The sequence below is a fragment of the Amblyomma americanum genome, chromosome 2 (genome assembly GCF_052857255.1).
Source record: "Amblyomma americanum isolate KBUSLIRL-KWMA chromosome 2, ASM5285725v1, whole genome shotgun sequence".
Classification (NCBI taxonomy): Eukaryota; Metazoa; Arthropoda; class Arachnida; order Ixodida; family Ixodidae; genus Amblyomma; species Amblyomma americanum.
In genome coordinates this window covers 42,376,092-42,399,874 of record NC_135498.1, presented here as the reverse complement: position 1 = coordinate 42,399,874, position 23,783 = coordinate 42,376,092, and the positions used below count along the sequence as shown (strand labels likewise).

The window sequence follows — 23,783 nt, the reverse complement described above, 5'->3', positions numbered from 1 at the left end:
TAGCACCACAGGCACCCATTCTTGAGATGCTGGCGGTCACTGACCTTAATTTCTCACAACTTTGTGCACTAAGTTAGGGATACATAAGGAAAATTGGCTAAAAGCTGCGTTGCACTCGTTTTGCGTTGGCAGGGGAACAACATGTAAAGGAGAATAAATAGAACAAGGTTAAGTGCCAAATTCTACAGCTGGTTCAACAGAAGAGAACCTTATAAAGGCACCCCTGTGCTCGTTAATTGATTTTATTGAATGATGTAGTACTATTCTTTGTGTACCTAGGAACATGCTATCTCAGCTCTGTATTAAGTGCATACATGCATGGAGAGAGTGCTAGATTTTTATGGTGTATCTAAATCAATTGCTTGCATTACCTGCATTAAGGCTCTCAAAACACTTGGCCTGCAGACCTTATACAGCCTGATGTCTTTAGCTAAAGATTTCAACCTTAGTTCTGGAAACACCACTCCAGTAACACCTCGATTTCTTTTCCATCCTTATCACGCCTCTTTATCACTGTTCATGGTTTGATACTGCCCACATACTTTGGGTCGAACTAAAGTGGCACTACTTTTCTACCTTTCTACTATCCCCGGCTGCAAGGCAACATATGAATTCACTGGCGGCATGAGGGAAACGCTTCCTTCTCCCATTTTTTTTTTTCCCCTCTTCCTTTTTGTGGCATCCGGTTTGTGAGAAGTTTGTCAGTGCAGTCCACATAGCAAGACAAGCTTGAGGCATCTGATCCACATAGTTTGTCATTTATGTTCCGTTGCCTTCGCATTTCCTGATTTGGTTCTCTGTGCAGGTGTCGGCTACAGGCTACAGACTCAGCTGGCGGAAATGGGTGTGGAGACATGCAGGCAGCTCCAAGCAGTGCCACTGGACACGCTCAAGGCAAAGTTTGGTATCAAGACATCGTCTCTCCTGTACAATTATGCTAGGGGCGTTGATAACCGCACCCTGCAGTTCGACAAGCTGCGGAAGTCTGTGTCAGCGGAGGTCAACTACGGCATCCGTTTTAAAGAGGTGACGCTCAGCACATGTACTTGATCGATTTTGGGGTTAGAGCACTCAGCGCGTTGAATTAGATGGCACAGTTCATTGCGATTGTGGCAGAATTCTCATATTCCCAGCGTTTTTATTTATGTTTGGATCATGAAATAGCACTTGATAAGTTAGATTTTGGATGAAGTTTTGCTGCTTGGGTTCAAAAATTGCATTGTTTAATTCAAATTTATTTTGCAACAATGGACTGCTTAGTTTTACTACTGTGCCTTGTGCCTTTATGTTAATAGGCCTTGGTGAGGAAAATTATATTTACAAGACAAGGAAGAGTATGATATAAGGGCTGAAGTGATTTGCACTCATACAAGGCTGAACTTGGGCACTATAAGAATCTATTTCTTATACTATTGCTATCAGCAGGGGCGATGCTCCTGTAATAATGTCATTGCTACAAGTTGAAAAGAAAAATAAATACAGAAGCTTGCTCTTTTTTTGTCTTCAGTCTACTGATATGCTCAAGTTCATCGGCCAGCTGTCTACAGAGGTTGAGAAGCGACTAACTGAAGCTGGAGTTCAAGGTCGCACCATTACTCTGAAAGTCAAGGTGAGAGTTTTGTGTTTCTGTGTATGACACCTGCGTGTATGCTTTTGTGTGTGCTGGCACATGAGAGCGTGGCAGTGGCATGTCAGGGCGATGTGCACATAGGACTTTTGTTTATTGGGGTAGTGCATTTTCAAGACAGGCCATGATGGCTGTAGTTCTGGGACTACTTATTGATCTATATATAGAGTTACACAGTGGAACCTCAAACAGTAAGCACGGATATTACAAATTACTGGTTATATGAACTCTCCCTAAATATATTGGCAAGCACATGCAATTTATATACTGTATATATCTAACGCAGTTGACCGTAAACAGATATATAAGCCCCCCGCCAAGCGGTGCTCGCTCAGATGGCAAGCAGCAGCCTTCACCGAACGCAGTACATTTGTGACGTGGTGGTGGCGATGCGACACACGTTCGCACCAAAGTTCGCCCTTTTATCTTGCTCTAGTTAGTGTTCTTATCTCACGCTTGACAATAGCGCCACGGAGGATACAATGGCGTGGAGGGTTGGTAGCCAGGTGGCCGGCACAGTTTGGCGCCTCTTGTACCTGTTGACAGCGCCCTGAAAGCAACGGCATGGGCAGCTGCAGCCTTGCAGTAACCATCTTGCACTCATGTTGGCTGTCACGGAGTTGCTGGAAATGGAGATAGCTTCCGATCTGACCTGCCATTTTCTACGACATGGCTGTAGTGCGGAGAAGCCACCTTAGCTGGCATTTGGCCCGCCATTTCTGCGTGCTGACGGTAATGTGTGGTGAAGCCAACCTAGCGTGTTTGGCACTCGATTTTTCGTGGTCTCTGGAATCGCTGAGAGTGCCTTAGAAATGGTGCTAAAACTTTGGGAAAGGTCTTTCCGTTCTAGTAAAGGCTGCTTGAGTTGCTGTCCCTTCACTGACAAAATTGCACCGGCCTTGTGTGCGTTTTTGACGAAATTTTATATGATTCACATTATTTATATTACGAATTATATTTATTTATATAATTTTATATAAGATGTTAAAGGATGTTAAAGGATGCCTCTTCACGAGTACCCTCCTACCCTCCAGCAAAGATTTCTTTAATGCGTTTTGTAAAAGCTGAGTTATCTGCCGTTAAAATTTGTATTTGAGCGTCTTTGCACCTTTCTCCCTCCTCTCGTCACTTTTTGTATGCTCAAAGGTCACTGCTCCTTTGTCGGCCTCACTCACTAGGCCTCACCATCAAGCTACCGAGGCGTGCAGGAATTCCCTAGGGAGCGGGGGATTGCTAATACACTGTATTCACGCAGCTTATTGTCTGCGGCCGAGGTAGATACGTGACCTCTGAAAGAATCTGACCAGTAGCCATTTTTTAACCGACATGCACAGATGTGTGATATGGAGGAGGGCGTGATTTTGAAAAAGTCGCCAGAAAGTGCTTGCCAACTTTAGAGCACGATTTTGGGCTCTCTGCTCATGCAGAAGTGTATTACTTGGCTCAGATGTTCATTACAGCAAAGTCCAGCGATTGAACAAGTTTATTTACTGTGCTCAAAAGGTGTTGCAAGGCCGGCCCATTTAAGTTGTATAACTTGAGGTTTCGGTTTCATCTGCCTTGTATGCTATTATACCGATAGTTGTAGAATTGTGATGTGTTGTCACGAGTGGTAAAGTGCAGCAGATTTCAGTTGGAACAAATGCAGCAGCTGTCTAAAGAGAGAATTTCTGAGTTTACCTAAATTAAGCCTTCATCTAAGCAAGGTATGAGTATGACCACCAATCTTTCTCTTCCGTTCTCTGTCACTCTGCAGGGTTAATGCACTGTCATAGCACTCGCCCTGGAAGGTCTATACCAGAAAGCCTGCCAGGGGCTTGAGAGCGCCTTCTTATGTGCATGTGTCATGAGTTGCCAAATCACGCTTGGCATGCACAGGTGCGGCAGAAGGATGCCCCCCTGAATCCACCCAAGTACATGGGCCACGGGCTCTGCGACAACCTGACCAAGTCTTCCCACCTGCTGGCTCCGACTGCCAACAAGGCCATCATCTCTAAGGAGTGCTGCAGTCTTGCCATGCAGATGCACCTTGTGGCTCCCGACATCCGAGGGGTGAGAGGATGCCTGGTGCTGTAGTGTAGGAAATTGGGCCTAGTTGATGGGGATGCTTGTTTAACCCACAAAAGTAGTTTTTGCTGTCAAGCCACAAGCAGAAATGCATGTGTAGCATTGTCACATTTGTCTCTTTTATCTGATGTCTAATATTGTCACGTAGTGGTGACGGCAGTTGAAGGAGCGATGAAGACGGACAAAAGGTCTTCTAAACGAAAACTGTTTATTGGGCTGACTTGCGTCCACAATGGGCTGAATCATTCGGCGGCGGCAAAGCGACAAGCGTGCTCGGCGGTCATCGAACAGAATGCCCGCCACTGTCGGCCGCGCTCAATTTAAAGCTGATAGCGAACTTTCGAGATAAAGCGTGCAAAGTTACTAGAACATTCCGGAACGACGTAGAATCAGCCCTGCCTGTCTGTGATCAGTCGAGATAAATCTAGTCGCGTCTTGCGTCGCAAACAAAACGATAAAGTGGCGTGGCAGCAGATTTGAAGAATGAACAAACACTGCAAAGATTCGCGGCAATATAGTCATGTGGGCACTGCACATCTCTTGCATGCTCATTTATGCATTGCCCCATGCTTGCCTCCAGGTGTTAACCAATTCTTAAATTACCATATTTTGCTGTAAATAAGTTGAATTTTTATTTTACAAAAATGACCATCAGAAATTAGGAGGTTGACCTATACACAGAGCCACACTATTTGCAAGGCCTAAGGTAGTTACGGTAAAGCCACAGGTAGTACGCACCCCATACCAGTGCCCGTTCTCATCAGTATGCATGGAGCTTCATGCATAAAAAATAATCATTAATTCTTATGCAGATGGATTCTGCTAAAGAAAATTCTAGCTGCTCCATTTGCCCAGCTAGTTCATGCTGGCGACCACTTTCCCTGGTGAACGGTAAATGATGTGAAAGCAGATTTTGAATAGCCTCCGGTGCATCCATCACACCCGAACCTGAAACCACAGAATCATTAGCATTTTGGTTTGCCACATAAAGAGCAGTTAGCCGGGCCACACCGGAGTGCGGAAAGCAGAAAAATATGCCATTTTATTGCCTTTGATCTACATTTGCCTTCGAGTGATGGACTCGTGATTGCACTGTTACACATCTTTTGCTTCGAGCTGTGTGCATGCCGCAATGCCATCCCACAGGAAACGCTACAGAAATGTATCTTTTTGCTTTGGCTACAGTGGGCAGCACGGCGGCATTGAGTCAGCTTTTTTTTGGCCAGCAAGGGCTGGGAGTGAGGGGGTCAACTTGTATTCAGAGTTGGTTTATACGTGGCAATATACGTACAGTAGTTTATTCAAGAAAATTTGGGGAGCACAGCCATACAGCTTGGCTTTTTATGATGCTGTTGTGAAATTGTCAGACTCACTTGACCAGGGGCTTATTCTAGTGCCAAATTCCACGCAATATGATTGGACATAATGTGCTCTTCTATTTTTTGATGTCTGTTGTGAAATTGTAAGCAAATTTGTTTTCTTGGGCAACAGTGCAGCTGAGGTCAGGAAAGCTAGCAGGACTTAAGATGGACTGTTATCTTCTACTTTCACTACTTATGTAACTGCGGAGTGACAAGTTGCCAAAACGTTGAGATACCCTGGCACTTTGCATGCTGGCATCTACTGTACTAGTGCCTTTCACCAGTGCCTCTCCTCGCCAGTGATGTGGAGGTCACATTCAGAGAGCATTATCAGTGTTTCTGTGTTTATGATAGGCGCTTACATTTGGACAGGTAAACTTGGATGCTGTATCTGAACTTTTGTTAGCTTTGTGTACACAAAACGAGGAAGAAGAACCAGAGAGAAAAAGAAGGTGAAGTGGAATGGAAAGATTGCATTAAACTGTCACCATTAGGCCACAAACAGTAGACCATCTCTCAGATACTTTTCTGTTTTAAAACCCTTCGCTTAGCTACCCATTGTGACTTTTTAAAAAGGCCTTTTTCTCTAACAAAATCGGTCAAAATGAATGTCAACATTTCACTTTGTTGTAATATTTGGAGAGCTGACTGAGTAACTTGGTGTACTGGTCATATAGCTTCACATCATTGGAAGGCGTCAAACTCGATTTAACTGTCTTATGACATTCGTTTGCCGCTTGAACTAAATCACTTATGGTTAAGGATAGTAGTGGGCTGGTTTCCTGAGCAATTGCACTGTGGTTTCTTTGCAGGTTGGCATTCAAGTTGGGAGGCTAGAGCCACTGCCGTCGGGGCAAGGTAGCGGTGTAAAGACTATGTTGGACTTCCTTACAACGGGCCGTAGCACATCTCCAGTAGCAGGTCCAAGCTCAGCACAATCACCAACAACGAATGGTACAGCAGAGTCGCTACCCAAGGCCGTTAGTCTGCCAGCCTTTTCAGAGGTAGGTCAACATGCATGCAATTTATTTACTAGGTAATTACTGTTTTACTACTATCTTTGTGCTAGACTTGTGCCTGAGGCACAGCATAGAAACACACGGGAGCAGAAAACTCCATGCACAGGTAGAATGCAGTAGTGTCTGACACAGCTCGCGGCTACTGGTAGGCAGAAAGTCACATACCTTCATGCACTTTTCACATCATTTGTGGTGCCAGTTATTGCAGTAATGCATTTAATTCTGAGCTCTAGCCTGAGCTTAGAAGGTATTTTATTAACTAGCATTTCTTAATACCTTCTTCATGGGCCTTCTTCAGCGTTCCTTAGTGACTCGACTCTTTCCAGCCATCTGCTCGTGCTGGCACCAGTGAAGTTTCCACTCCTGTGCACTGTTGTTATGTGTGTGCGTGCATGTCGGAAATCACACTCACATTGTTCTTGCCCAGATATAAAGCCTATTGAGAGTCACAAATAAAAGCAAAAAAAGAGTCATAATGGCTGTAGCGTAAGGTTGACTTATGACAGAGTAGGAAAACTTCCATTTATGAAAAAGCGTGTCTAAAGAGTGATTCGAAATGCCTGCAGAGAAGTGGGCCTTTCTGTTCCAGCCAAAGTGCAGCTGTGCTCAATATGCCAGAAAGATGCAAAAATGTGCAACTTCAAGTTTAGGCACTCCTGCAACAAAACTTGCAAAGTGCTTTCTCGAGAAAATCGCTTAGAATTAGATGATGCAGCTTATGCAAATGTGTGCATCAGAGACTGAAACATACGCTAGATAAAGGGCTTACTAACTATCAGAAGTTAGTAAAAATTTGAAGTTGGCGTGTTGCGGTGCCCAAAGGAGTTGGTGGTAGCAGGGATGTATAGACATTCAATATTTTGAGCACAAATCGTGGCGTTCCTGATGTTTGATTCATGTTTCATTTCTGAGAATAACATTTAAACAACATGTTTGGCAGTCTCTGATTATGGCTGAATATCCAAGCACAGTACAAGTTTTATGCCCGAAATTGTTTTTATTAGTTGGCAAAGCTCGCCATACTTGCATCACTGGTGTGGTATGTGATGCTTTGAAATTTTCTGTCTTTTCGTATGCTATTAGCAGTTGTTTCTGCTCTTACATTGCCATGGTTGCCGCAAATTGTGATGACCTTTCGCTTGTTACTCAAGTGAACACTGCCTGGAGTGTGCACTTTTCATTCTTATTTGCGGAATAACATCTCTCGAACATAAAGTTAATCAGATTTGGTTATGCTCTTGATATTCTCATCACTCTTCGTGTAAATTCAAAAATGCTAAATAATTTTTTTTCTAAGTGTTTAATCTGATTTCAAAGTCTCACTGTTCACAAAAACTGCTAATAATATGTGTTGGGAAACATCCCTTTAATTGTGCCATCACGCTTGCTGTCACCACGTGCGAGTGCCCTCAGAGGCACTCCTCAGGCTCCGTTCAGTGCGAAAACCATCCGCGACAAACATTTGTTGCAATTCTCCAGTTCATCTACTGTTGGGTTGTTAAGCTTGAAAAACTTACACTAACCCTACTTAAGCACTCTTCATATTGATTTTGATAGGGCAGATAAATAACCAAGTGATTCTTGCTTTCTATAGCTGGCTCATAAATGTGAAGCAATTCATAAGGATGCTGTGGTGCTTTTGTTTGCGAATGCTTTGTGGCTTAATTTTTCAGATTGATCCAGCTGTGCTAGACAGCTTGCCTCCTGACATCAAGGATGAGGTGCTCACCATGTACAGGGAAAGCCGGCGAAATCCTCTGCGACCAAAGTGAGCATCTGGTACCAGATGCAGCACTTTTTATGCTGCGCTGGCTTAATAGCATGCACGTAACTCCTTTCAAGTGCTGAGGCAGACTTTATTTTAAAAGAATTCTCAAGACCTTCCTGCTAATTTCATTAGTCCACATTTAGCTGTTCTGAAGTCATGAGTAACTTATGGACTTCAGCGATGTGGCTTATATGGAATCAAGGAATAAGCACCGTATAAACGCAATAAGGGTCACACTTTTTTTCCCACATTCGAGGGCCAATTTTCGGAGTGCGGCCCATACACGCGACGTGCGAAAACAATTTTTTTTTTTAAGTAAGAACACACCAATCGGGGAATGAGCGGCAGTTATTCTACGTTCAGTCGTCACTCGCGGAGTCTTCCTCCGAGCTGATGCTGTGCTTTGGTGCACGCTCATCCCACTAGAAGTCGCGCGGCATATCTGCTGTCAACGCATAGCCATTGTTCCGCACTTCCATCACATAGCAGAGCAGCTCTTCTTTCAGTTTGGAAAGCGCTCTTTTTGCAACTTGTGCTCCTCAGTGCATCCTTATGGTTGCACCATCGTCAGACGCACTTCTCGGCCATGTCGAATTTCCTGCCCGCCACACGCTTGCCGTGTTCCAAGGGCAAACTCCCAGCCGTGTAGCTATTAAGGTGCTTGCTCATCGTGCTAAAATTGCAACACTCGGCGGCAGCGCACGAAAGCCACATCTACGGTGAACTAACACGCTACCACAATTCCCCTGCCTTCGACAACCACTGAAAACTGGAGCTGGTGATACTGATGCCGATATGGATAGCGGGAGCTCGCAGCTGAGGAAAAAGTTGGTCATGATGATGGTGATGAGCCGCGGCACCTGGAAGGCCCTGTGCGCGTGCATGCCTTCCGTGATCAACCACCCCCGCCACGGCTCATGCAACTCCACTTCGAGTGGTGTGGGGAGAATGGAGTAAGCAGGGGTGCTGCAGCCTAGCTGAAGCATGCTGTCGGTAGACCGGCCGCGGAGGCACCTGCTTCTTCCTGCGGGTTCCTGTTTTCAGTCTGTCTGCCGCTGTCACCACAGGAAACGGACTCTTTGCCTTTCGTCGCCAGCGCTCTTCGCCATCCCCACTCCCAACGCGCAAGAACTATTGGCACCGGTATCACGCGAGCAACCAATGGCGATAGGCGAGCACTGCTTGTACTGTGCCTTTTTTGCTATGTCCTATTATTTTTCGTTACTTTTGTGCATGACCTGTTGTACTGCTACGTGGTAGACATTCCAAAAGCGAAAGCAGCGATCGTAGATGTTCCTGTCTTGTCAGTTCGTTCTTTATCATCATGAGCCTTTTTTCGTAACTCAGCACAAGCTAACAGATAGTCGGTGCAGCAAGTTCGTTATATCAAGGTCAACCACCACAACACCATGGACACACCTTAATTGAGGACTTGAGAAGCTTCGTAACCTCGAAGAATTCGCCGTATGGAGGTTCGTTACAACCAAATTTAAGTATATTCAACATTCTCACATTACCTGCAATTATAGTAGCCTTGACTGAGTTTTGCAAGCTACAGGCAGCAGGGCGAGCGACTGACGCAACTGCAGTAAGGAGGTCAGTTTTTAGTAAAATGTTGCTCTTTCCTTTCTGCAGGGATGCAGCAGCTGGTGCCAGCAGCACAAGTGGCATTAAGAGTTCAAATAGCAACCACCGAGGCCCATCGTCAGCGGCTGGCGCAAAGCCCAAACTGCAGCCCACAGGGAGAAGAAGAGGTCGTCCACCAAAGAGTGCCATCAGCCCACAGAAAGCACGGCTTTTGGCATGCCACTCACTGAAAGAGTACATGGTAAGTATACAGCACTCCTTTCAGCCTTCACAACACTTGCTAACATAAAAAAAAAAACTACACAGCAGGTGCCACCTTTCACAAAATTTCTCAGGCCTCAGATTGTCTCGGAGAAAGGGCACCAGAATCTGTAGGGTGTGAGAGACTTTAATGTTCATTTTTAAGGCTTTTGTGTAGTCAGCGTCTTTGGTGGTGAGTGAAAAATGGCTCATCTCGGTGGACACCTGAACCGCCCCATAAGCGAAGGGATTTTCCTTCCCGTCGTCGACGCTTTTGTTGACCACAAACTCATCGTTTCTGCAAGCTGCTTTCTGCCCGTCTGCATTTCACCATGTTGTTTGTTGTTAGAATTCTGGAATCGGCTAAGAACTCGTCTTGGCCGATCTTGACGTATACTACCTTAATATCTTTTCCGTTTTATGCACCGAACAGTTAATTTTTAAGTTGGTTTCCCTCTTTCATGTTTTTTCAAACATTTGGTTCATTTTCTCTTGCCATCCCTTTTTACTACAAGTGCACTGTGGTTTTTCATTTAGCACCGCGTAGTCTAGAATGCCACTTGAGGAGCGAAAGCACACTCCCCATAAGTGCACTTAACTTGCACACTTGACAGTTGTGTTACGCTGATTTTGACATATCGTAGTTGCCTTGGCATGTTGGGATAAAGGCAGTGTGTTAGTTTTTGTTATACATCAGTATTTCATAGTAGCCATTGTACATTCTGTGAACTATGCCGCAGGTAAGCGAACCATACTATCGATGACGAAAAGTAGCATTTCAGGGATTTTGGCGTGAAACCTTTCTTCTAGTGGAATACTGTTTAGCAGTGGAAAAAAATTTTACAATTTTCGCTGTAGGCAAGCCACTGTAAATGCATCAGGTGTACCGGGAGTGTGCTCTCACACATCGGATGCTTCTTGTTGCAAGGCAGATAGAAGCATTCAAACTTGTCTTTCTTTATCCTTTACCTTGTTTTGCAATACTAATTGGGAAGAGGATGTTGTGATTGCTTGTTGCAATAGCGAAAAAATGTAAACTGTCCTGACTTAAATTTTCCACTGCTCTAGACAAAACCTGCCCAGACAGTTGTGGAGACATTTGAGTCTGTAATTGATTCCGAGAAGAAGATGGAGCAAGTCAAAACTCTTTTACAGCAGTGGATAAATACGACAAGTGGTATGTCCCTTTATCTTCTACATTTTTGTGAAATATTCCTTGCATGTCTCGATTACTGTGGTGAGTGCTTGTGCCGTGAATTGCAGATGTATAAAATAACCGTTGCCGACGCTCAGCTAGCAGGGCAAAGAGGTACCAAGACTAGATTTAGAGAATTGTTAGCAAACCATCATGTGTCAGATTGCCTCATGGTTGCCGACATCCATGTGTTTCCCAGTCAAGGTAACAAAGAGGGTATTTACTAAGGTGGGTCCACTGCCCAGTCAGTGCTATGATGGCTAAGTCGCTGGTTGGTTGCAGACCGATCTAGTTAGCAAAACTGTGCAATTACCTTTTTGAATCTGGCACTTTGAACACAAATTAATTCATATCTTTTGAGCTCGTATTGATTTTACAGAAAAGCGTGTGCTTTCTTCCTTGTAGAGGTTGGCTTTACTGATGGAGATGGACGCGGCAATTTTTTCCCTTCTAAGTCGTTAGTGTGCTTGAACAGAGTTTTCATGCATATTTGGCATTACTTGGGTTTCGTGATCTGCATGCTGCATCCAAAACAAACAAAAACTATCGGGACGCTTAAGTCACCCCTGAAGAGTGGAATGTTGAAATATCACATTTCAAATCCCGACTATACACAACCAAATCCTGTTGCCAGCGAGCCAAGCCATGTAAAATATCGAGTGGTAACTTCACAGAAGTTTTGATTCTTCTACTTGTATTTTATGCAGATACTGTTTTGAATTCAGACGTGGTAGCTTGGACTAATGTCCTGTGCAGCATTGTCCACGGGAGAAACCTGGAAATGCTCGACGTTCTTCTCAAGTTTTTTCACAGGTGAGCTCGCCGAAAAGTAACAAAGCAAGTGTCATAGTTACAACTGTAGTTTTACGTATCACGGGTTACAGAAGAGAGGCACCTGTATACAGTAAATAAATTTAAATCTCTCTCTGATGAAATATTTCAAAATGAATCAACGGGGCAAAAAAGGGAGTGCACTTCCTTTTAAAACATTGCATAGGGCACTGCTTACATTATGAAAGTGTTCGTGGTAAAGCAATTTTCACCGTTTTTGACGCTATCCTTTCAGTGCACTTTTTTGGCTGAAGCGCTACTGTAGAGTTAGACTTGACAGAAGAACTTACCGGGCAGGCAGACGTCCTGGATGTTGGTTTGGCGTCACATAATCATCAGGGGCACTTTCTTTTTGTGCTCAAGTTCTTTATAGAAGTAGTATTTCAACAGTGCCCTTCCTGTGAGCTCGGAATGATTTATGTCGGCTCTGCCAAACTGCACACCCTAGTCAAACCTCCTGGTTCACTGTGTTAGTTTGAACCAGTAAAGCTCACTGTGCGGGCAGTGTTGTGCAGCAATGCATGCAACATACGGAATTGGCAACACATGAAAATGCCTTTTGCTGGCGCCTCTGGTTTCCCGAATGTTGCAAGAGTGGAAGCATTATTAAATGTGATCACATAATTCAATGGCCCACACTTAAGACTCCTGCTTTGGTTAACACAGACCTAGAACTCATTCACATGCTGTTTTCTTTGCACTGCTATTCCAGGACCGTCCAGAAAAACGGAGCCCAGCTTTGGCAAGACACGTACATGAAAGTGGTGAACACCGTACAAGGCGAGGTCCTGCAGGCATTTGGGCATTTCATGAAAGTGCCGATATTTTAGAGCAGCCATTTTACCATTTGCCAGTTTTGAGCCACCTGTAAAATACCTTTTCTTTTTATTTTACATGCACTTTTACACTGTTGAAAGCATTTATAAGCAGGTTTTGCTGCTTAAGAAAAAGTGTACGTTGAAAACATTGTGCCAGCTAGGAAACTTATATCAATTTTTAATGTTAGGAAAGATTCAAACCTTTCTTTTTCTTTTTGTTCACGCAAGGCATACACGTTGAGCTTTTCGGCCATGTAGTCCGAGACGAAAGTTTGTGTGAAAAACGGGTATTGTTCATCATTTCTTCAATATCAAATGTGCAAGGAGCAGGCCAGATATGTCTACCACAATGCATTCCAATGAGATACAATTGTTGCACCATTCATTTACTACCGGGGTGTTCCTTATCTTTCCTTGCGAGACTTGCCAAAGCAATATTGCAGGGGTGCCACCTTATGTCTCCTCGATTTGGCTGCACTTTCTGCTCCAGTTCAGGAAGTGCGGCACTCTCGCACTCTATTTGACTGTGCAGCTAGTGCCACCTACACTTTGGCACTCGATTTGGCTTCGTGCTGCACAAGTTCTTCTGCGCTGCTGCACTAGCCTCCTGGCAAGTTCTCGTGCAAGTAGTGCAAGGTGCTTGGCGCGCTCCGTAGCAGACGGCTCCGCGGCCATGCTACGGTGGCTATGCTTGTTTTAGTGAGTGGCGTTGAGACCATGGCTGAGATGGCCACGCACCCGTGAAAGACGCAGCATCTGCGCCGGGCCCTCACCAAACAGCTGAAATGACAGTGCACGTACGTGTGTGTATGCGCGCGTCTGTGTACGTGCGTAAGCGACTGGCTGTCATGGCGCACGTAGTACGTACTGCGTATGTGTTCTAGTCTTTCTGTTCAGCCTCGCACATTGCTTACACCATTTGTCTTTTGTGTGCAATTATTATTATAGATGCAGCACGATGAAGCGCTTCCATAAGAGGCAGATTGTGAGATGTTTTATAATACGTGGGCGATCGCAACATTTGTGACTCGCTGCGACATCAGTACCTCCGCTTACGACAGCGACTGGGCTTGAGGTCGCTGTCAGCCCACACCTTCGCCTGCCAGTTAGCCTCTGACAGTCACGTCGCCGTCACCATCCGCCGAAAGTGAACGCAATTGAGTTGAGTTCAAATATAGATCAAGCAACTCTTGGCGGACAACCGCAGTCAGTTTTCGATAGAACGGAAGTAGCCTGAATCATGCGTATGGACTGTAAAAGGCCGTCTCGAGCGGTACTCTGAATAACCTCTCGAATTCATTGTTGCCTCTTCAAAGTACCTGTTGAATCAGTGACGGTCGACCGGCCTGCGCCACTTTGCACAACGCAACGGAAAGAACAGTGTCAAATTCTTCACCACTTTTGGAATTAACAAATTTTATAGCCGCTCCACGAGATGTGCCACTATGAGCAAATTGCACAATGTTCAATGCAGCTAGCACAATCTCGCGCATATGTGAAAACACGCGACAAACACCAACACATAGCCGCAGCAGACGAAAGTTTCTGCACTTTTGCACTCGATTTGGCCACTGCACCGACAGCACTAGTGTCGGGCTACACTCGCGCCGCAACAACTGGCACTACACTGATACGACACTTTTGTGAACTAGTGCAGAAAGTGCAGCCAAATCAAGGAGACCTCTTGTTAACCTTGCACCAAAATGAATTGCAGAATTTAACAATTCTGTATAGTGTCTTGTTCCATAATGCGAGTGGGCCCAGTGTCACGAAGCAGTGCTTAGTTTACTGAAGCCACACTATCACGTAGTGCCGAGCCGGTGATGCCACAACCCCGATTAATGGCGTTGAGCTTCAGCAGTCTCCACTTGTCTAGTACATTGTCTAGGAGATGCTAAGCACATGATTATAGCTTTTACAACACATGGATCCCCGTTTGTGCGCCCAAAAAGGATGAAATGCTGGCCTGGGTGTCTAGTGGGTTTTCATGTGCGGTTTTTTTACTATATTCATATGAATGACTTCACATGCAGGCCTGCAAGATTGCATGCCACAAAGCTCAACAAAGATGTTATTCTTTAATTTTGTAATCTTTGGCTTCAACTTCAGAATGTTTTGAATTCTTTCTGCCTTCGAGACGATAGTTAAATTGCATGACATTGTATTTATTCATAAGAGATTTTATTTCTCTGTTTACTTCACTGTTTAAAAACTTCAATGCACTTTTTGTATTTTTCTCTATGGAGCCTTTACCTTTTTTTGTGAAAAATAAAATGGTTTTGTGACTTCGTTTGCAACTCCATTCGGCAGTGAAATTTTCATTACTGCCATGATTTATGGGTCTCCTGAGACGCATGCACATTTGGTTTATTTTAATACAGTTAAGCCCACATATAACAGATCCCACAGTGATCAAAGCAAGGTAGTTACCCAGCAGAGCCATGTCAATAACTGCAAATGCTCTGCTTCATCACCAGGCTGGTCAAATCCACTGCACAGCAAAGGCCTACACCACCAATTCCAATTAGCTATATCTTGTGCCAGCTGTGGTCACCTTGTCTCCACAATTTTTTAACCTCGTCCCCTTACCAGATTCCCTGCCCCCCACTGCTGCGTCTTCCATCTCTTGGAATCCACTCCATTATTATTTGTTCGATTTGTTATAATTCGAATTGCTGGCACGATCCTATCAAAAGCCCATGGAAGTCTATGGCATTGGGCACTCACTAATTTGGACGCTACTGGCCTTGCACCGGTTAAATCGAACAGGCTCCAGAAGGGAGGGCGTGTTCAGGTATGCCCTGCGCTCCAAGTAATTGTCAAAGTCGCTCTCCTGAAACATTAAATGCATGCTGTAGAGTAGCCCGCGCACCTCACACATGCATGGAATGGTAGGTGTGACAGTGGATGGACAGGCTAGTTTCCAATGGACTAGTCGAACCGTTTTAATAGGAAGTCATTTCTTGTCTCGTGAGTGGTGTGTACAGGACCTGTCGGCGCAAATTGTCAATCATCCATTATTGGGGTAGTTAATGGAATAGTTGATTAAATAATTATTAGCATAAATTAATAATTAAGCTGCCAGAACGATTAAATGAGCAATTAATTGGACAAAGTGATTAATTGCATGCACAAAAGTCACGAGGCCATGTCAGGCGCCATATAGATGCCTTTTGCCTCTGGATCCTCAGCAGATGTAATCCCAAAAAAACGATTTTCCTACATGTACTCCAATTTTGCTGAAATTAAAGCTTCAGACAATTAGTTGGATGAAGTAATTCACAAATTAAGCAGTAATTCAATTGACTATTCAATTAGGTGTACTTATTAAGCTCCTGCGCTTCTAACTGAGGTCTTTGTTGACTTACAGCTCTTGAGCTGAATTTAAGCTGAGAATTTAATTGAATTGATGAATTAGTTTAATTAATTAATCAATTAGTGATTTGGTGTGCTTACTAGAGCTCTAGCAATGGGACCCACGTCTTCGGATGTGGTAGAACAGAGCGACAACACGACTTGGAAACGGCAAAGGCATAAAGAAACGAACACGCAGCAACATAACCGACAGCAGCAAGAGAGATGCTTTCGCATTACTGCACCTAAGCAGACCTAAGTGCACCCCTGGAATTTTTTAGTTTCGGTTCCGCTTTTCGAAGCTTTGCACCAGCAGGCAGTGATGGAGGCTATCGGCCACGAATCAGCTCACCAGCCTAACCCAGTTGCGTGGTTTTGTACAACGATTAGCATGTCGCTTTTATCTACATGGTTCTGCCAGTGCGCTAACACTGCGCACTCATCAATTTTCGTTCGCACTAGAGCGGTGAAGCTGCGTTGCACTGTGGATACCTGGGGGCCCTTACCGTTAGGAGCAGCTCTGCCTCAACGCTGCATGCAACAGTGCGTATGCAATAAAGCACAGAAGGAACTCGAAAAATAGTCATTGTCATGCAGCTCCAATATCGAAAGTAGGGGTCCACTGCCCAGTCTTTCACCAAATATATCTACTGCAACACAAGCAGTTCTTGTCAGTTTATTGGAGATGATACGATAATTCGAACATTTTTTCTCGGTCCCTTGAACGCCAAATTGAGCTTTTACTGTACTATTTCGTGCAGGGTGGATGTATTACAAACATCACGCATATTATATGTAGAATTTGCTATAGGTGGGCTCAAATGCACAGTGTGTCACAAAAAGCAGGAGCCCATTCATCTGCACTGTTTAAGTGATACAAAAACACATTTCCCACAATACTCCTAATTAGAAGTAATGGCTTGTGATGTCATTGCATAAAGCGAACTTTCCTGATCATTGAATGGCACTAAACACAAAAATGCTCCGGTGAAGGGCCGCACTCAGCTTATCACCACATCCACAGTTCTGAGCTTGCGTAAACTTGACCCTGGAAGTTCGCTCCAAGACATACAGGCTGTAATTAATGCACTCGTTGGAAGCTTCTTGACACTCTCTCTGCACAATTTTTAATATGGTACAAGTTTTCAACAAGATGCAGGAATGCGCCTTTTGACATCCCGGATCCGGCTTCTTTCATCTGCAAAACATGGACCTCTTTGTCACAACACAGCAAGCTTTAGCTCGTTAAGCAATTTGTTACTGTAAATGATACGCTCCCCCACCCCACAACAGCATACAGCAAGACTTAGAGGTGATGGCATGCACGTTTCATGAGCACTCTACACACACCTTTGCAATGGGCCACATATTTCGAGCAAACACATAGCAATTCACTGAAAAAGGTTCACTATGCACCTACGCAAATGCTGTTAGCTCTGGCATCATTAGAAAAAAACATACTCAACCAATTCCATGTGCTTCTTGTTCAACTGATGAAAGCTTCCTAGAGGTTTGTAAACATGCCACAGTACTACAAAATTTCAAAGCTCGCAACAAGAAGCAATGAAAAAAAAAACCACTTTAACAACCACTTCTTTAACACAAATCTGCATCAATGCTGATGAAGCATTTCCAACAAAAGGTTTGCAGTTGTCTCTCTGTGTGTAAGATTTGAAACCGTGCTTTATGAACCCGCCACAATGGTGCAAAACCAATCTGCCCTCTAAGCCACCTCAACGAGCACAATTTGATAGCTGAACACAAGCTGCTGGAACTCTAGACCAGGTCCCTCCTCCCCCTGCAAACACTGCACACATTTCCCCACTTATTCCCTGGAAGAATGTGTTCCCTCAGTTTCACTCAAAGGTGCCAAACTGGACCAGTCTTGCTACTGGTCGCTGTTGGAGGAAGTCGTCGCTTCAGTAGAAATGCGCACGCGGCTATGTACACAATGCTAGTCGGTGGCGGCGGTGGTGGCAGCAGCATCACGCACTGCCCCTTTCCTCCTCCTCCAGTTGCTTTGAGTCCCGTACTATCCTCCGCACGCGCAATGTCCCGGGGTCTCCTTGTGCGTGCGGCGGCAGCCCGCAGTCACTTGGCGCTGAACGACAGCACATACTTCACCGTGTAGGCAAACGCAGCAAAGCCGACGATAACAAAGATGTTGGTCAGCGTGCTTCCCAGCAGGCCGTACCCTTGGTCGCCCAGGCTGGTGCCAGAGATGCTGCGCTCGGCGAGGTAGGCGTTCTGAGCCTCCACTTCAGTTTTCCTCTTCTGGATCTGCTCTTTGATCTCCTGCATCAAAAAAAAAGAACAAAAAAAACGTCTTACACTTGCACAGGAACAAAATGGCACAATGGCATCACATGCGACTACATCACTTGACGGCGCAATATAGTGATTCAGCAGACAAAGCTAGTCTACCTCGTTGCCGAGAGACGGCAACAGGAAATGCAAGCTGTGACTAACATCAAACAAGTATGATGCCAGCGTTTGCAGAACCAAATCATCACCACCATTAGACCAACTACGCCCAGTGCAGGACACCATCTGCACTGGCTGCAGCCACTGTATCACCGCAAACTTCCCAATCTCATAGCCCCGCATGACTCTCGGCCACCTCCTACAATGTCTGCCTTCTCTTGGTATCCACTAAGTGACCCTGAAGGACCCTCCGCTGCCCATGCCCATTTCCTCATTTATTTCAGCTAGGATATCATTAACCCATGTTTGTCACACTCTGCTCTCTTCCTGTCTCTTATGTTATCCCAATCATTTTCCTTCCCATAACCTGCTGCACTGTTCTTAACATAAGTTCAGGGCTTTCAAGTTGGCACTCGTAAACCTGCGTGTAATATGCAAGTGCACTGCTCTTAACAGCCCCCTCATTCTCACCTCAACCAGGTCTGGAAAGAGTTCACAGAATACTTCATCCTTCAAGTTGAACTCTAGGCTTTCCCTTGCAAGTTGCCGCTTCTGCAACAAAAAGGGAAAAAATAACTGCACACATAGCCACCTTCTGCAGGCATCTGCATGCAGGCAGATGGCTTCTTAATATCACACGAAGGAAAAGGCAGGTTGCTGAGCTCACCTCCCTGTCAGTCGTGTCAATACTTCCCAATGTAGGGTTCTTTTCCACCTGCAAGCAACAAAGGCATCATTAAAAGGTAGTTCACCATTAAACCTCACTAAAAGCAATTTTGCACACGTGCAAATGAGGCTAATATCACATGCTTTGATCTTTCTTTTTGTGCTTTCTCAAAGTGAAATTTAGCAACTAAGGAAAACACAAACTTAGGAAAAGTAACATTGAAGGGAGCAGATTCCGGACCTCTGTCAATGCAGTCTTTAAATGCTGGGCAAGTGACACACACAAAAGACGTATCAATATTTCATATCCAAATGATGACTTTAAAGTGTGCACCGATAAAAAAAGTACAAAAGCATTCGTCTTCCACCAACAACCAACAAACGATCTGTGCTTTATTCAACACTCGCTGTTTTAAAGCCTGCACTGTATGGGCATTGAATGGAGCTAGCACATCTTATTTGAAGATGCAAACCAAACCATACCAATGCTGCATTTGACAGCTGAAATGGCACCACCTGTAGCAAGCAAAATGTTCAATGAATGTTGATTCAGCTTTATAAGTTCTATTTGACTGGTTCCTGTTGTTCCACTTTACAGGTGCCTGGGGTTAGACTTTACAAGTGCACACTGGCTGGCACAGCAGCTCAGAATAACCGCTTCGCACACCACGTTACAGAAGATGCCTTCCACATTTTCATGTGTGTTGTGTTGGGTTTAATGCCACATAGGCAGCTAGGGCCATGCACCAAGCACACATTTTCAGATGTGATGCAACTGCATTGTAGACTTGCAGTGTTCTGGCCTGCAAGTGAACTGTTTCTGCTGTGTGTATTGATAAAAATGAGTGTTTTAATAACAAACAGACTGAGGCTCACTGCAATAGAACAGAAAACAGGCAATCAACACAAGTGTTTGTTTGCAAGGGATTAGTCCAGTAAATACTATCCAGGCAAGATTTAAAAAATATATCTATGCACTTAAATAAATGCAACATTTTCAGCAGTGCAAAAAAGAAAAGTGTATTATGAAGAGTTAAGAATCTTGGAAAAAGCACCTGACAATCCAAAAATCTCTCCGTGGTGTTGCCAAATTTAAGATTCAATTTTTGCCAGTCTAGTTAAATTTCCATTTGATCTTTTCATGAGTGGGCAATCAATATACAACTTTTTGTGCCGGTGTTTAGAGACTAATAAAGTGATGTATGATCATACTCGCAAAATAAAATTCAGTAAATTCGACACACTGAGAGCTCTTCAGTATACTTCTCCTTACACAGTACAACGTTACACAATTTGTTCCTTCTATGAGAGACTTTCTGGAGCAAGTCCATTACCTGTGCAGACAAAACTATCCTGCAGCGCTTTATGACAGCACCACTCAACTTCACTCTTCTACTAATTTGTTAGGCATTGTTCAACTCACAGAATGTAAAAAATACTGTGCACTAAGCCTTCACTTGGCAAATTGCTTTAAAGGAACACTAAGGAAAACTTTGTCCAATATTTAAGAAAAACTGATTACTTGGCTTTTTGCAACACATATACCTTTGTTCATCAGCACAAGACGAATTTATTGCCAAGTAAATTGGAGTTAAAAATAAAAAATTTATTTCCTGCCATTCCATTCAAACTCACGAGATTAATGATGAAACAGCTTGGTGACCACGAACAGAAACTGGAGGGCAGTATGACCTAGCCTCGGAGATCGGCAAGGGAGGAAATGCATGCATGTGACCACTGTCATTTTGTTTGCTTTATGCATTATTTACTTCTTTTTCCATCATGCCACTAGAACAAAAGCATCTTCATTCAAAGTTGCATTTACCATGAAGCTCAGCAAGCCTGTCAGGATGGTGGCAACAGACCATGCTGGGTTCCAACTGTCAGGATGAAAGTCTGAGATGCTGAGGCAAAGCCGCGTGTTGCATTTGAAACGGCCGCTGGGTGTGATCATAAGAATGCTGGGAGGCTTGAATGGGAACTCGGCCGGAAACATGAGCTTCCCATGGTAGATACCATCTGCAGCACAGCAACAAAACATTATTTGCAGCGCTTGACTTTCAGTCTAATGTGTTTTCCAAGGAGCAAGCGATCCTCGAACGAAAATATAATTGCTATCAACATTTAAGCTCAGTGATAGGCTATAAAGGAAATTCTGCGCAGACTTCCTTGTGCAATAAGAGAGGAAATGTTTCCTGGTCATGGGAACTGAACTTAGCACCACTACAACATTAGCAACTCAAATAACTAAGACAGCTAGCAGACGCTAAGGCGAGGCTGACTTGACCAATAACTCAATAGCTAAATGTGGAGATGCTGACAGAATACCGAGGAGAATTTCCCTTGACACTCAGATTTCTAAAAAGCTGCTCTGCTTTCTTCTGTGGTGATACAGTTATACGCAAGAAGGTGGTTTATGGTTCATTGGAGCTTTTAATATCCCAAAGTAACTCAGGCTATGAAGAATGCCGTAGTGAAGGGCTCCGGAAATTTCAACCACCTGGTGTTCTTTAACGTGCACTGACGTCGCACAGTACACGGGCCTCTATAATTTCGCCTCCATCGAAATTCGACCAAGATGATCATTGCAACTGCTGGCTGCATTAGTCTTTGCTTAGTTAATACAGTTTTCATGCCCTTGTCACACAGGCATCACAAAGGCCTTTGAGAATCAGGTCCTTATGCTCAAAGTCGTAAGGAGTGCATCTACACGGAACAAATGTTGCGCCTTTGCCGTTAAGGGCCTAGGAGGTGAAGGCGCCCGTCCAAGAGCTTTGGAGCCCAAAGGCCTTCTAGAAACTGCTATCACAGAGCCGTCCAACGTCAAAAAGTAAAAGCAAAAAATTATGCAGCTAGCTATATGAAAGGTTTGTCTGGTTTTGCTTTTTGGACTGGTGTCTATATTTTATGCCCACATTTCAAGACTGTAAAAATGTTGCAGCAAAACCGAGTGCCCCTGGTGGCCAAAGCAATACACAAAACCTGCTGCTGCTGACGAGAGTAGCTTCCGCATTTGTTTTAAGAAAGCAGTAAGAATAAAAAAATGTCTGAGCTCAACAAATGAATGGAATACCTCACTTTAGTTTTAAAACTCTCACTTCAGACACCTCATGTACAGCAGCGAGCACTAAGCCTCAACGACTGTTCCACTTTTGGGCTGCACCGTGTAACTGCGTCGCTGCTCCTTTGAGCTTTCGCTCCTTTGGTGAAAAGAAGTGCCTTTGCTGGAACGGCCTTCGAGGAATGCCATGTGACAGGGTTATTAGACTCCAGAATGAGGAAGCCTGCTATGAGAACGACCTTTATTTCTATAAATTCTACATTAGTGTACTTATCAGATACAGTGAAGTACTGGAGCGTTTCATTCTCATCCAAGTCAACCTTCACAATGGAATAGCCATACCCACAAACCTATTAAGAAACTTGACTGTAATGTGACAACAATAATACCGCGAGCTCACCAAGCAATCTATGCTGCACATTCAAATGGAGTGAAATGAGCATACCTTCATATGGTGTATTCTCTGGCCCTCGTACAACATAATGCCTACAACAAAAGACACGACGTTAACAATGGCAGTGCTTTCCAGGGCAATAAACAACAGGAGCATTATGTGCTTGGCAGGGAAATATAACAGGTTGTTTAAACAGCAGCATTATGTGCTTGGCAGGGAAATATAACAGGTTGCTTATAAAACAAACTGCAGCACTGAACGATCATGAGTGTTCCTTGCTCACTGCACAGTGACATTATTGAAAGCATATTTTGCAATGAATAGACATCTCATTAACAAGGCCCCGTGTTTTGCTTACATTCAGGTTCAGTTTCAGACAGTGCCACCAAGCATGCATTTAGGTTAGCCGTCAAGAAATTTGACATGCACGGTGCTTTGACAGTTCGTAAGGAGTGTGGGCTTGTTTGATTGTATGTAGACATTGAACATATTGTGCACCAAAAGAATTTGACCAGTTTAGCACCACGAATAAGTTCTGGCACGAAGCTTACCACTCGAGGATGTTGGAAGGCAGGGGATGAGCTATAATGTAGGGTACCGGGTCTCTGACGAGCCGCAGGTAATCTTGGCGAAGTCTTTGAGCGGCTGTGTTGTACTTCTTATTCATCCCAGCTGTCGCGACCTGCGTTATCGAATCGACGACGTTTAAAACGCCAGAAAAGGGAGACGCAATGACGTACATTTCATTCCTGCTATAAACAGGAATGATGCGATCTCTATGCTGTTTTTGTTGTTGTTGCGACAACAAAAGTACGTTCTCGCTTCCAATGGTGGACGAGACCACAGTGCGCGAGGGCTGAGCAAAAAACATGAACAATTAAGCTTTTCGTTCGGCTAGAGCACTACAGATATCTGCCCAATACCAGTTCAGCTGCATGCCCTCATTGCTGTTAAAAGAGCACAACCCCAGTGACGGGCAAGATTATTTCGCCAACGCAGGGCACCCGCCTCGGTCTTAAGGAACGCTGAATCGAGGTCTCCGAAAGTGTCTCCCTGCCTTGAGCATTCCATTCTTCCATCGCAGAATGTGTGATGTCGCAACAATCAAGAAAACAAGCTGCTCGCAATCCACGCGAAGGCTAAACGGGGCCAGCAAAAATGCACTGCCATACCTTGCGGTTTGTACGGAGCAGAACCTTAGGCGAAAGCAGGTGTCACTGAACGCGGGATCCAGCCTTAGCGTGCTGCGCAAGTCTACACATCGAAGATGTTTCCGCGCTGCCGTAGAGCCAAGAACAAACGATTTACACGTCATGAAGTTTGACAAATGCACAGTAGCAGCAACATTGCACACCGTACGCCATGTTCTGT

At 44.4% G+C, this 23,783-nt stretch overlaps 2 protein-coding genes across 3 annotated transcripts in view; one reads left to right on the top strand and one right to left on the bottom strand.

Annotated features, from left to right (window-relative positions):
• Window positions 1-17,097, top strand: part of Rev1 (Rev1 DNA directed polymerase) — a 26,765-nt gene extending 9,668 nt beyond the window's left edge. Inside the window, exons 8-16 of the mRNA XM_077654062.1 lie at window positions 806-1,026; window positions 1,508-1,609; window positions 3,506-3,679; window positions 5,868-6,059; window positions 7,748-7,842; window positions 9,478-9,670; window positions 10,738-10,846; window positions 11,572-11,677; window positions 12,408-17,097. Of these exons, the coding sequence (XP_077510188.1) occupies window positions 806-1,026; window positions 1,508-1,609; window positions 3,506-3,679; window positions 5,868-6,059; window positions 7,748-7,842; window positions 9,478-9,670; window positions 10,738-10,846; window positions 11,572-11,677; window positions 12,408-12,525 (1,310 nt within the window). The 3' untranslated portion in view covers window positions 12,526-17,097. The remainder of the gene's footprint in view (window positions 1-805; window positions 1,027-1,507; window positions 1,610-3,505; window positions 3,680-5,867; window positions 6,060-7,747; window positions 7,843-9,477; window positions 9,671-10,737; window positions 10,847-11,571; window positions 11,678-12,407) is intronic.
• On the bottom strand, window positions 16,969-23,783 carry LOC144121111 (ubiquitin-conjugating enzyme E2 J2-like). Of its 2 annotated transcripts, XM_077654064.1 has the most exons (8): window positions 23,585-23,783; window positions 22,964-23,094; window positions 22,464-22,504; window positions 20,783-20,976; window positions 18,959-19,006; window positions 18,763-18,843; window positions 18,062-18,162; window positions 16,969-17,065 (listed from the first exon to the last, which is right to left on the bottom strand). In XM_077654064.1, the coding sequence occupies exons 2-8, from the start codon at window positions 23,077-23,079 to the stop codon at window positions 17,062-17,064; spliced, it is 585 nt and encodes a 194-aa protein (XP_077510190.1). In that variant the 5' UTR covers window positions 23,080-23,094; window positions 23,585-23,783; the 3' UTR covers window positions 16,969-17,061. The 2 variants fall into 2 exon arrangements, with proteins under 2 accessions (XP_077510190.1, XP_077510189.1); XM_077654063.1 differs by lacking the exon at window positions 16,969-17,065 and having other exon boundaries at window positions 17,818-18,162.